Raw genomic sequence first — 13,261 nt, forward strand, 5'->3', positions numbered from 1 at the left:
TAATATAACACAATAGTCCATTCTCTAAAGATCACAATATTATACATTCCATAAACTTAAGCATTCTTTCCACTTATTACGTAATTGGGATATGACACGATACACCTCAGCACATAGAGTAAACACTGAACAGCAGGAATGCAGAAGCTTTCTCAAGCTTTACGGCACACATCACCATCACAAATATATCCATCCTTTGCCTTAGTCTCAGCATCATCCTTTGTTGCCTTATTGTTCTTCAAAGCACATTTTGGGTGAAGATCAAAGTCACATTCCTTACAGTAAAAGGACCAACCACTTCCGGATTCATTGCACCCATCACATGCATAATCGCGGCGAGTGAGTGCCAGTTCATGTTCCACATGGAGTTCACTCTTCACTTTCTCAGGCCACCCTTTTGCTTCTTCCTCTATCTTTTCTTCCAAATGCTTCAAATGCTCTGCAGTGAATGGAAATGCATCAGATCCATGAGCTGCTATAAGCTTCCGGGCTGTCGTGGTGATTGTCTTGCCAGCGGGATTAATAGCCACCACTGCAGGAATGCCCTGGATTTTGAATTTGCGCTGCAGGAATGCCTTCCTTGGATCATCAAATGGGAGGGCTAACCAAGGCATGCTCGAAAAGAAGTCATCAAAGGAGGATTGATCACGATCCCTTGAGATGAAGATGATTTCAAATGCATTGTCCTTTGCCTTAATTTCATGATATGTTGTTATAAGCTTAGGCAGGAATGAACGGCATGGGGGACACCAATGAGCTGAGAAGAAGAGCAGAATGTGCTTGCCAACAAGCTCAGACACCGGTACCTAATTTAAGACAGAACACATAGGTGTGGTTGGCACGAAAATTGAAGTATATATAGACCAAACAGAAATCTAGCTTACAAGCATAAAGAAGCATCTAATAGCATGGAAGAGTAAACAAAACTCTGGACCTTGGAACTAATTTATTTTGTACCTTGGCACCGCTCGTCTCTATCACAAAGTCTGTATCTTCAGTCACCAACAGTGACTCCAGAGTCTGTGCTTCGAGTTTGGCCTTCTCAATCTCAGCAAGCTCAGCAATCTTCTCCACTGAAAAAGGGTAAGCTTCAACCCCATGCTCTTCAATGAGTTCAGTCGCATTGGGATGTAAAGTCTTTCCATCTTCGCCAATTATTACTAGCGTAGGTACTGTCTTGAGCTCAAAGTAACGTGCAAGTTTTTCGCAGTTCTTGTCCTTAAAAGGCAGTGCCAACCATGGAACTGCAACCCCTTCTTTGTAGTGTTCTTCTTCAAAGTCTAGAGATATCAACACTATCTCAAAGTTCTCTCCTTTCTCCTTGAGACTCCTATGGAACTTCACAAGTGTCTGCGTAAAGTCTTTGCACGCCTTGCGAATATTCAGTGTGAAATACAGACCAACCATCTTCCCTTCAAGCTCAGACACAGACACCTGCAGTTAACACATTTACTAACAATAATCAATGACCACATTCACTCCAAACTAAAATAGTAACAAGAGAACTATCGTAACAAAAATTCTTTACATACCTTATTCCCATCACTCGAAATCAAGTAATCTCGAGAGCTAGAAACCAAGAGAGAACTCAAGGACTGATTCTTCTTAGCTGCAGCCTCTTGCTCTTTCAAGAAACTAATCTTCTCCGCGGTGAAAGGATACCCTTCCACACCATACTCCAGCACAACTGAAGTCCCTTGATTAGTAGAAACCTTCCCATTGGCATCAATAACTACAAGATGAGGAATCCCCCTCACTTTAAACAAGTCCTTAAGGCCTTTTCGGGTCTCCAAATCCGAAAATGGAACCGCAAGCCACGGCATTTCAGAGAAGTAACCACGAAATGACTCCTCATCTCTATCAGAAGAGATGAACACAACTTCAAAGTCCCCTTTGGAAGCAAGGTCCTGGTAGACCTCCACCAAGTTTGGGGTAAAACGACGACATGGACCACACCATGAGCCAGAAAAGTACAAACCCAAGATTTTACCACTCAAAGTGTTGATCTTCACCTATATGTATTCATCAAAAATCAATCCCACCCAGAAATGAAATCACTTATCTAAATCCAGTTCTTATATAATACTAAACATTAAGGTCAAACCTTGTTTACAAAATTCTAAGCATTGAATTGAAATGAAGCACATTAGAGCATTAAAGCATTAAAGCAGTTACTTTCTTCGTATTGTTTCAGATGGGTTGGTTACCTGGTCGCAGTTGTTACGGACGAGGAAATCCCGATCGCCGGAGCCGAGTAGCGAAAGGAGGTCGTGAGTGACGCCGTCAACGTCGCCGTGAACCATGCTTTGTTTCTCTCTCTGTCTCTCTCTGCGTTGAAGTTTCCGACTTTTTGTTGGATTTGGTGGAGAGTTGCACGCTTAATCCGGTTTTTAAGGGGTTTTCTAGTCATTTATGAATGACTTGCTTTGGAAGGAAGCAGAGACGACTTTGGGGCAAGGATGTCTGTCTACTCGATTCCACGTCAGAATAGGCATATTGAATGTAAAATTGTGGAAACTTCATGGTTAGAAATTGGGATGAAGGTGGAGGATGTTTGTTCATTGAATCCTCAGTTTCATTCCAACTTATTTCGGCATATCTATCGGAGGCTAATTTCGTAGCAGAACATTTGGCGAACCTCGCTCATAAGCTCTCTTAGTCGGCGGTTTGGATCCACTGTTTTAACCCAGCGTTCCATTTGAATCAGCTAAGAATAAATGTACCAAGTTTTGTCTTTTAGTTCTACAGTCTTTTTTAAACGTATCAAAAAAATTATTGGAATGAAATGACACAGTAGGAATTGAATCTAGAAATGGAAGAGATGGTCAAGTAGAAATTGGACAGGCAACATGCTCCAGATTATTCATTTCCTGATTTACTTCCATCAGACCCTAACTCACGTCTGAGTTTGAGTTAGGCTGCATCCACAAGTTCAATTTGAAGGTGAAACCAGAATGCTACTAAAGAACAATACATTCACTCATTCAGACAGAAGTCAATATCACACCCATATTATATCCATTTATATTTAAACCAACCAGAAATTCAGAGAAGCAAATTTGCCGACCACCTTTTAGTTACCCACCTTGTGCCCACTATTTTAAATTCATGCAATGTGTCTTTTCTCAACTCAAAGTTAGATAATAATTGAGCAATTAGACACATGACATGAGTTTAGAATGGTGGGCACAAGATGGACATAAAATTGGCAAATAGAGGGTGGTCGGCAAATTTGTTTCTAAAATTCTGGGTTGCTAAGAAAATCTAAAAGCATTAGCCCATCAAAAGCAATACACTAGATATACTGATGAATGAAGCTGAGATACTTCCAAGTTTTAAAGGCAGCACAATAGAACTCCTTAAGCTCTTATACAAACATCCCCCTCGCATACCAACCCTTCTCGGGGCCCTTCTTCCGGGTTGGCATCAGTTTTGGTTTCCTTTTCCTCCTCCAGAGCACATTTTGGATGCAGATCAAAGTCACACTCCTCGCAATAGAATGACCACCCTCCTCCGTTCTTGCTGCACCCATCACATATGAAATTGTTTCGTCGAGCGAGCACAAGCTCATGCTCCCCGTGGAGTGCAGTCTTCAACTTCTCAGGCCACCCCTTTGCCATCTCCTCAAATTCTGTTTCTATCTCTTTAAGTCGCTCCTCGGTGAAGGGATAAGCATCAGCTCCATGAAGCATAATGTGATCTCTAGCTTCTTTTGTGACTGTTTGGCCAGTAGGACCAAGGGCTACAAGCATGGGGATGCCTTGGACCTTGAATCGGCGACTTAAGGATGCCTTTCTAGAGTCACCAAAGGGAAGAGCAAGCCAAGGCATTCCAGAGAAAAAGTCATCAAAAGAGGCTTGGTCCCTGTCACTAGAGATGAAAATAACTTCAAATGCATCATCCTTTGCCTTGATCTTGTGGTATGCTTCCATAAGTCTTGGTAGAAAGGCACGGCATGGAGGGCACCAATGTGCTGAGAAATAAAGGAGAATGTTCTTCCCCACAAGATCTGACACAGGAATCTGAATCCAGATAATAATTGCATATTATTAACAAGTTTATTTAGTATCACAAACCAAAGACATGCTGATGTTAGCTGCAATAAAGAGCCGACTTTCGCACATTGAGGTAAGAAAACTAAAAGTTCAAACGCAATAAAAATTAAATGTTATACCTCGATTCCTCCTTTTCCTATGACAAAGTTTTGATCCCCAGAAACCAAAACTGACTCCAGAGTTTGTGATTTTTCTCTCGCTTTCTCTATCTCAGCAAGCTCTGCAAACTTCTCAGGTGTGAAGGGGTAAGCCAGAAGTCCATGCTCTTCAATAGCTTCAACAACGTTGTCATGGATGGTTTTACCATCTGCCCCAAGAATAACCAAAGTGGGTAAGGTTGAGAGCTCAAAATACCGAGCCAACTTCTCACAAGTTTTGGTGTCCTGCTGGGGCAATGCAAACCAAGGCATGTTCTTAAGGTCTTGCTCAAATGCTTCTTCTTCATCATCAAGTGATATAAACACAATCTCAAAGCTCTCTCCCTTTGCTTTTAGCTTCTCATAAACCTCCACAAGTTTTGGAGTGAATTCCATGCACGGGCTGTATGTAGACAATGAAAAGTAGAGACCCACCATTTTCCCTTCAAGTTCAGATACAGGCACCTAAACTCACAAGAGCACTCAAAATAGTTGGCAGAAATACTCGGCGTGACAAAATTATAAAAAGTGAGAACAGACACTCTTATACGAGCAGTGAAATTCAATCATACCTTCTTCCCATCAGAAGCAATTACATAGTCGCGTTGGCGGGAGACCAGGACTGTTTTCAGAGACTGTTGCCTTTTAGCTTCTGCTTCTTGTTCTTGTAATTCTTTTACCCTTTCTGGGGTAAAGGGATATCCATCAGCTCCATACTCCCGAACAACCTCCACCCCAATGACATTCTTAACTCTCCCTTCTTCACCAAGAAACACAAGATGCGGTATCCCTCTCACCTGGAACTGCTCATCCAGACTATCGCGTGCATCAGAATCCGAAAACGGAATAGCAAGCCACGGCATCTTGGAGAAGTACCCATTGAATGTCTCCTCGTCCTCATCAGCCGAAATGAAGATCACCTCGAAATCGCCTTTCGGAGCAAGCGCATTGTAGGTCTCCACCAAATCCGGGGTGAAACGTTGACACGGACCGCACCATGACGCCGAAAAATACAGCCCAAGCTTCTTCCCCTCCAAGGTTTCAACCTTAACCTGCAACTCCAAAATTTACCAAATAACTCCTAACTCTTATAATCATCCCCGTAACTCTAAAGCACAGTCACCAATCTCTAAATCACATGATTAAACTCTACCTTTCCCAATTTCAGTTAACAATTTCTAACCATAGTTTTTAATTAAGCAACAGTTAAACAAAAACACAGATACAGTAAAATTTATATTCAATCAACACAAGAGTGGCCCTTTAGTTAAACAATTGAAGTATCCAAACCCTAGACCTTAAATTAAACACTCAAAGTTTTAACCTCTCTAATTTTCTTGTTTGGTGTACAATCAATCATTCAATCAGCTTAATCGCAAAACCAAATTACCAAAACTACTTCAAAAATACGATGATGCTGATCAAAATGACTATACTGACCTCGCCGGAGACCTAGAATTGTCCGATAATGAAAATATAAGGAAATAAAAGAGAAGATGAGAAAGGAGACGAGGGAAATTGACCTGATCACCATTGTTGCGAACGAGAAAGTCCCTCGCCGGAGAAGAAAGAAGCGACTGGAAGTCGAGAGGCGGGCTGGCCGTCATGGGCTCATCACCGTCCGCCATTTCTGTTTTCTTGTGAGCGCGGAGCTTGTGATTTTGTGAATTGCTGATTGGCCTTCTATTTATGGGGACTATGAATTTCCTCAATACGACGACGTTTTCTTGATTTATATTATATAGTGTTGATTTCATATTCTTTGCAAGTGTGAACATATAATAATAATGGTCCTCACACGATTGTTTCGTTATATCATGTAATATTTGACCTTTATTTTGTAAGCGCAGGCAACAAAACTCATTTTCTTACGAAAAAATATTAATATATATATATAATGTTTGACATGTATTGTAAAATGGAACTATCATGTAAATCGTTCAGATGTAGTTATAGAACGAGAATCTGTAAATAAATAAAAGTGCAGATACGTGTACAAATAAAATGTGATTTATTGATAATCAAGCGCAATGTTACAATCTTTGTGAACTATTTTGATTCTATCTCCGTATATAACTTGGCTCAAGAGTGACATGCACTTAATCTTGAGAATTTGAGTTTGGATTTGGATTTGATGAAGAATGAGCGATTTGGTAGCTTGATGATTCTTCGTGGACTTGAGTTTGGATTTCGATTTGATGAAGAACGAGCGATTTGGTAGCTTGATGATTCTTCGTGGACTTGAGTTTGGATTTCGATTTGATGAAGAACGAGCGATTTGGTAGCTTGATGATTCTTCGTGGACTTGAGTTTGGATTTCGATTTGATGAAGAACGAGTGAGTTGGTAGCTTGATGATTCTTCGTGGACTTGAGAGACTTCGGGATTTATCGAGAGTGAAATTGCTCAAGTGATTTTCTATCTTCTTCTCAAGTCTCATTCTCTTCATGTTGGAATGAGTATTTATAGTGTCAAGACTTATATTTTATAAAATATTTTAATGACACTAAAATAATAATATTTCTTTAATTGTATAATTAAATCAATATGTATTTTATGATTGATTTAAAATTAGTTATTCTCATAATTAAATTAAGCATGAAATAATTGATTTAATTATAACCGTTAAGGAATTTATTAATTTAATCAAATGTCCGATTACCATTTCGAATCGTCAATGACATTCGATTTCCGATTTAAGTCAGAATCAGGTAGTTTTGATTACGATCATCCATTTATGTGCTAACACGAGTTTTATTCGGATCCGCAATAACTTTGTTAACTTTTAGACCACGTGTGTAATTTTGTCTTCGTCGATTTAGTTATTTAATGAAGATGATTTACTTCATTAAATTTCATGTATCTAATAACAGCAAAAATTATGTAGTGAGGGCAAGTACGTTTTCTATTACGACACTAAACTTGAAAAGATTAAAGACAATAGAAATGTTGTTGGACACACATTTTCTCCATCAAATCTACTTGTAATAGACATGTTCATCAAATAAATTCCTGATGTGAGAGACCATAGAGGTTTTTCTAAACTTTATACTGTTCTTCTTTATTTCTACTTGCCAGCGACCCATGCCTACTTCAAGGAGTATAAGTCCACATTTCCTTCTCTATCTCTCAGTTGAAAGTAAGGTCATATACCCTAAACCCGTCAAGCCCGAAAATCCCAAAATGCCGCTCATACTCCTCCCCGCCTTTTTCATTCTCATCAAACAAATCAAACAAGTACACCTCCAGCCCTACACCCGCCTTCTTCGGCGTCCCAACCCCTTCCGCCGCCCGCCTCACCACCTCTCTATTATACGCCAGCGCATTTTCCACACTCGCCGCTTCCCCACCGCTCGTCGGCCACCCGGTCTCAGAAACCACCACCTCAACATCACCAAACCCTTCCTTCTCCAACGCGCTCACAAACGCGTCAACGCTCGCGTCGAATAGATTGTCGTACACCAACGCGCCGTCGTGGACCAGTTTTGGGTCCCGAAACAAGGCATAGTCAACAGAGATGTAGGGACGGTTGTTCAAGTAGCTGAAATAGGGATACAAGTTCACCATGAAGGGAGACGCCGTGTCATGCAAGAATTGAAGAAGTGGAAGCAGAAATGGTTTGAGTTCTGGATCGAACAAGCCCGAGGAAGAAGGGAAGGAATTTGAAAGCACAGAGGCGGCTTGAGGCGATGAAAGCTTTATTGAAAGTGAGAGATTTAGGGTTTGGAGGGCTTGGTGGAGGCTGTGCATGGCGGGAACCACATGGGGAGTGTAGTACGGGTCTTTGTTGAAGACCTCGTTGCCTACGGCGATGTAGCGGACTTGGTTGGCTGGAATTATGGCAAAGATGTTAGATTGGAGCCACTCGGTGGCGGCGGACGCGGTGGTGAGTGAGGGGAGGATTTCGTTAGGGACGCCGATCATGACGCTGATCCCGGTGTTGGAGAAGGAGCTGAGAGCGGCAGGGTCGGTGTTGAAGAGACGGACGTTTGTTATGTTATTGGCTTTGAGGATATCGACGGTGGCAGTGGGCGGTGGGAGATTGTTTGCTACACGGCCATAGCAGATTCCGACCGGCAGCGGCACTGAGGATGAGAGTGGCAGAAGATTAAGCAAGAAGAGTGAAATATGAGAGAGGAGGATGTAATAATAGTGATGATCATTATTCTTCGGCATTTTATTTTGCATTGAGCACAAATTTGCATGAAATGATCGATAATTAATTGTTTGGCCGGAGTTGGGAAATTAGCACAAGGTGATCGAAGATTCGAAGGTAGCAAGATAATGTATATATACATGTTTTGATTTTAGGTTGGTTTGAAGTAGATTCTGCTACTGCAGCTGGATTTCACTATAGCTAGTTAGGATGGGAATGTCAGGACGTAATTAGGTGTAGTACTGTTGTGTTAGCTATTCTGTAAATTTCTGGTAAGAACTCGGTAGTATCACTGTGTCAGGATGTCTAAAGAGATGATGTGTTTGCAAAACTAAACCAAACCAAATTCTAGTAGGAACCACATATCAAAATGTTGCGTGATCTTAGATTGAGAGTGGATCGTTTCTCTTTTAGTTTTGATAATTGTATTGCTCCCTCAAAATGAGAAACCATCCATCGAGAATTCATGGATACTATAAGTGGCTAGAGGAGGATGTATTATTATATATTACTGATCGATCTTTTCAATTTATAAAATTGTCATTCTCTGGTTGAGATGTGTTCAATACAAAAATTCAAGTTCGCATTTTGAGCACATACACACACTATAGTGTCTACAGTTGATGTACGTGCTCTATATATACAACAAAAAAGAACTAAAATCAAGCTCATCATCCCACCTAGCAGTATATATCCTTCTTTACGAAAGAAAGGAGAATAAAGATGATGAATTCTCACCTAGAACTAAGAAATTCTTGACCCCATTATGTTGTTTAGACTCTTTAGACCCAATAATTGATATTGTTTTCCCATGAACTGTTTGCAAACATATAAATTTGGCGGATAAATGAGTGCTCAATCATCTGAACATATAAATTGTGCAGTAATGGTCATCCATTGAGGCTCTTTGCCTCTTTTGATGGGCCTTTTGAGAACTAAATGTGCTGTCCAAACCCCCAAAAGGCTCCAAAATCTTGCTTTCTCTCCATACAAAGCAATCTAAGAAGCTCCTACCTCCTTAATCAATTCCTTGCTCATCAGTAAAGAGATTATTAGCAAGGAATATCTTTACTTGTGTCTCTTTATTAAAGAAAGTTTCCTCCTTTATTGAATTCAAAACCCCAAACCAATATTTGAACCCCCTCCAATACCTCACATTCCATGTTGTTCTTGCTTCAAACTTCAGTAAACCTAAGTGCACCCAAGGAATTACCAGACCAGCTTCAAAGGCTTATACTAGTCCCCAAATCCCACATTTTGTCTTATTCCACCAAATCCTCTAAGGATTTTCAACATGTCCCAGTTTCAGCCACAACAATTGCAACCACAGCAACTGCAACAGCCACAGCAGCAGCAGCCGGTTCTTGTGTATCCAAACAATGTGAACAAGCCACAGCCTTCCCACCACTCCAACGGATCATTTGGTTCAGTTTTCATTGTGCTGGCTGTGATTGTGGTCATCTCAGGCATTGCTTGCTTCCTGGGAAGACTATGCAACCGCGACCGCTCCCACAAATCCAAACCACATAAGCAGTCCAAGCACAAGGGCAACAACAAGTCTCATCCCAAAGAAGGTCACCATGGTGATCATGCTGAGCCTGGGAACCAACATTTCCGGCCTAAAGAAGGATCTGACATCGAATTCGGGTTCGACAAGAAAATCCCAAGTGGCAAGCCTAGTGGCCCAAACTACACCAGCAGAGAGAGCAGAGCAGGATCAGGAGTCATCAATCACAACAAACCATTTGTAAATGTCCATCACCATGACATGAAATTTGGTGAAATGAAACCTGGTAGTGGTGGTGGTGGTGGCCATCCTCATATTGTGATTGGTGAGCGAGCTAGAGGATGAATGGTGTTGTGGTATTACGGCAACATGATCAGTAACCTGTAGCTTAAGTATTGTCATATCTAATTATCTATCAAAATCCTCTTTTGAACTTTCATTGTTCTTCTGAGTACTTTTTTACCTTATCATATTTGTCACTGCAACTTCAAACTATATTGTGGCAAGCACTACTTTTATAATTGTACCACTGTATATATGATCTTCATTTTCACTTACTGCAACCAAAGCCCAGATTACTAATTCAATACAAATTAGAAGCAACGTTGTCCAACATATCAATTTTGTAAGTAACTTGTTTTTTACTTCATTGTTTTTACTCATCTGGTCCCAAAATGGTCAAATAAACACACAACTGCCTGTAACAGATGCAATGACATACCATTCGGGACCATTATAGGAATATCAGACCTGAGATAACAGAAGCAGAGTGGTAAAATTCTAGCCAATTGGGTTTTACCCAAGCAATAACAAAGCTTGGTAATTTATGTTCTATTGAGGGTAGGTTTCAATTGCATTGCAGCTTTTGAACAACTCGGTCAAAACTGATTCCGGGCTAAGCCATTATTCAGTCAGAACTGTCCTCTGCCCCGGCCCACCTTCTCTGCTGGGTTCAGATTCCCCAGTGTACTCTTAACCAGATTTGCTGCTGCTCAAAAACGATACGCTTCCATTTCTGGTATATAAAAGCTTACACATTTACTGCAGCAAAAGGCAAAAGCTTTGTAGAATAATGGCAATGAGTGTGAAACATTTGGAGAGATTAATGGAGGAGTGGCTTAGACCTCTTATTGAGGCCAGGCAATGGGACTATTGTGTTGTTTGGAAACTGGGTCATGATCCATCTAGGTAGTTTTTACAGTGACAACTAATTTCAGTACTAATTAGTAACACCCACATGTGAAAAACTCAGTTTGAATGTGTTTGATGAACTCTTGTACAGGTTTATTGAGAAGGTAGGGTGCTGTTGTAGTGGTGGTTATGCAAATGTTAAAGAGGAAGAAGGAGCTCAGCTCTGCAGAGATGGCTACATCGAGCATGGTATTAAGACTATGGCGTGTGAAGTTCTGGCTCAGCTTCCTGATTCAATGCCTCTATACTCTGGGTAATAGTACTAAAGCTGATCTCTCTCTGTTTGTCTTTGGTTTTGGGTTTTTCAATTTATGAGAACCAAGAAAGTTTTTGATTTTGATATGTTGTTTCAGGGTTCATACTGAAGTTGTCATTTCAGACCAACCCAAGTGGATTTGTAATGCCTTGGATTCAGATCATTCAGACTCACAAGTGGGTAACTCAGTATCTTTCTTTTTCTGATGATTATTTTCTCAGTAATCAATCAGTAAAACTCAAGGGCTTTTGAAGTTGGTCACAATCAACAAAATCATTGTAATGATGCAAAAAGGATTCCTTTTTATTTATTTTTAGTTATGTTGTTCTTTGTTATGTCCAGTTTAGGAAGCTTGTTCATTCATAACTTGGATCCTATATATCTTAGTACTGGGAAATTCTGCTTAACATGTAACTGTGCTACTTTCGCAGGACTCGAATGGAACCCGAGTTTTGATCCCATTGCTGCTCACTGGTCTTATTGAGCTCTTTACTACAAAGATTGTAAGCTTTTTACTCATGTTTATACTGAATACGTATAGTTTCTTATCCAAATTGTTGTAACACACATTTCACTTTCAGATTCCAGAGAACCAAAAGATGTTAGACTTCCTTATGGAATCCTTTAATGTTGCTCTGAGAAAAGAAGTCATGACTACACATAGCTATGCCAATGTGAATTTACCTAATAAGTTGAGTCCTGGGCCTCATCTTACCTCAAGAATCCAATTTGCATGTCCTAGCTGGGAGGGATCATCCAGTGGTTCAAACCCTTCCACTGAACATCCACCATTTAACTTCAGTCCTACTCAAGTACGTCCAGATGGATATGTGAAGCCTTCTGAGCAATCCCCTCTCTTCAGAAAGCCAAAGTGCCGTGACAGCTTGTTGAAGCAACAAGCAATGGAGAAAGATAATGCAAGGGGTGTGAGGAGGACAGGAAGTGAACATTTCATTTCCAAGAATCTCAACGCAGAGAGGAAGAGAAGGTCTAGAATTAAAGAAGGGGAATATGCTTTACGTGCTCTAGTGCCAAAGATAACCAAGGTGAATACTCATTTAATCTATCAAAGATCCTAGGGACAGTTTTTTCTTTTTCCTTTGGTCTTACTAATCTGTTAACTTGTTGTTCAATTGTGGAACTTTTATAGATGGATAGAGCTTCTATTCCAACAGATGCTATTGACTACATAAAAGAGTTGCAGCAGAAGGTGAAGGAACTACAAGACGAGCTGAGACAAATGGAAGAACAGGACTCTGCAGAGAAGGAAGTAGATTTAGGGGTTTCGGCACTTGATAAGAACAATGGAGGCAACAGCTTCTTGACTTGCACAGACCAAAAGCAGATCTCTAGCATTGCCCCAAAAATTCCGACTGAGGTACATATTAGATTACAAAGTCCGCTGGCTAGTCACGCAAGAATTTTTCAACTGATATCTCATATTTCTGCTACTTAGGTGCATTTGGAGGTGTACCAGCTTAGCAAAAAGGAATGTTTGATTAAGCTGTTATGTGAGCACTGCCGTGGTGGGTTTACAAGGTTGATGGAAACTATGGATTGCTTAGGGCTTGAAGTAATGGATGCCAATGTTACCACATTCGACAGAAGTACCCTAGTCATTCTCAGAATAGAGGTAAGATCAATTCTCAGAGAACTTAATTCCTTCTAATTTCCTTTTCTTTTTTTTTACCATTATCACGTCAAATTTGTGCAATCTCTGGCAGATAATTAGTGTTTTTTGCATATAGGCGAATGAGGATATTCAAGCAAAGAAATTGAGAGACTTGCTCATCCATCTAGCAAGGGAGACAAATTAATTAGACTGTTCCATTTATGGAAGAAGCTGACAGCTACATTATCATTGATTTTGCATAGTACCAGTTCCAACTACTGTAGGAGGAAATATATATATACATGAAATTCCTTTAGCCATGTTATTTGCATTGCTAAAGGATTGAAA

The 13,261-nt window shown here is 40.4% G+C and overlaps 4 protein-coding genes across 4 annotated transcripts; 2 read left to right on the forward strand and 2 right to left on the reverse strand.

Moving 5' to 3' along the window:
• Window positions 1–5: 5 nt before the first annotated feature.
• Window positions 6–5,859, reverse strand: LOC126792497 (uncharacterized). Its single transcript, XM_050518908.1, has 9 exons — window positions 5,716–5,859; window positions 4,765–5,244; window positions 4,175–4,657; window positions 3,366–4,022; window positions 2,897–2,957; window positions 2,208–2,377; window positions 1,533–2,012; window positions 958–1,434; window positions 6–806 (listed from the first exon to the last, which is right to left on the reverse strand). Exons 1-9 carry the CDS (start codon window positions 5,818–5,820, stop codon window positions 153–155), a joined length of 3,567 nt encoding a protein of 1,188 aa, XP_050374865.1. The 5' UTR covers window positions 5,821–5,859; the 3' UTR covers window positions 6–152.
• A 1,461-nt stretch (window positions 5,860–7,320) lies between these two features.
• On the reverse strand, window positions 7,321–8,367 carry LOC126791898 (probable glucan endo-1,3-beta-glucosidase At4g16260). The gene has a single exon (XM_050518395.1). The coding sequence runs from the start codon at window positions 8,365–8,367 to the stop codon at window positions 7,321–7,323; it is 1,047 nt and encodes a 348-aa protein (XP_050374352.1).
• A 1,137-nt stretch (window positions 8,368–9,504) lies between these two features.
• On the forward strand, window positions 9,505–10,412 carry LOC126791709 (uncharacterized). The gene has a single exon (XM_050518170.1). The coding sequence runs from the start codon at window positions 9,642–9,644 to the stop codon at window positions 10,197–10,199; it is 558 nt and encodes a 185-aa protein (XP_050374127.1). The 5' UTR covers window positions 9,505–9,641; the 3' UTR covers window positions 10,200–10,412.
• A 514-nt stretch (window positions 10,413–10,926) lies between these two features.
• Window positions 10,927–13,182, forward strand: LOC126791861 (transcription factor ABORTED MICROSPORES). The gene is made up of 8 exons (XM_050518356.1): window positions 10,927–11,042; window positions 11,137–11,298; window positions 11,399–11,489; window positions 11,733–11,804; window positions 11,883–12,347; window positions 12,452–12,679; window positions 12,758–12,934; window positions 13,050–13,182. The coding sequence occupies exons 1-8, from the start codon at window positions 10,927–10,929 to the stop codon at window positions 13,116–13,118; spliced, it is 1,380 nt and encodes a 459-aa protein (XP_050374313.1). The 3' UTR covers window positions 13,119–13,182.
• Window positions 13,183–13,261: the final 79 nt, after the last annotated feature.

Source organism: Argentina anserina, chromosome 4, assembly GCF_933775445.1.
Source record: "Argentina anserina chromosome 4, drPotAnse1.1, whole genome shotgun sequence".
NCBI classification, from domain to species: domain Eukaryota; kingdom Viridiplantae; phylum Streptophyta; class Magnoliopsida; order Rosales; family Rosaceae; genus Argentina; species Argentina anserina.

Coding starts and splice junctions, on each gene's coding strand:
- LOC126791709 (XM_050518170.1), top strand. CDS start 9,642: ATGTCCCAGTTTCAGCCACAACAATTGCAACCACAGCAACTGCAACAG.
- LOC126791898 (XM_050518395.1), bottom strand. CDS start 8,367: ATGCCGAAGAATAATGATCATCACTATTATTACATCCTCCTCTCTCAT.
- LOC126792497 (XM_050518908.1), bottom strand. CDS start 5,820: ATGGCGGACGGTGATGAGCCCATGACGGCCAGCCCGCCTCTCGACTTC. Junction 5,245..5,715: donor TTCGCAACAATGGTGATCAG/GTCAATTTCCCT, acceptor TTGGAGTTGCAG/GTTAAGGTTGAAACCTTGGA. Junction 807..957: donor TAGAGACGAGCGGTGCCAAG/GTACAAAATAAA, acceptor GTCTTAAATTAG/GTACCGGTGTCTGAGCTTGT.
- LOC126791861 (XM_050518356.1), top strand. CDS start 10,927: ATGGCAATGAGTGTGAAACATTTGGAGAGATTAATGGAGGAGTGGCTT. Junction 11,805..11,882: donor AGCTCTTTACTACAAAGATT/GTAAGCTTTTTA, acceptor TTTCACTTTCAG/ATTCCAGAGAACCAAAAGAT. Junction 12,348..12,451: donor TAGTGCCAAAGATAACCAAG/GTGAATACTCAT, acceptor GAACTTTTATAG/ATGGATAGAGCTTCTATTCC.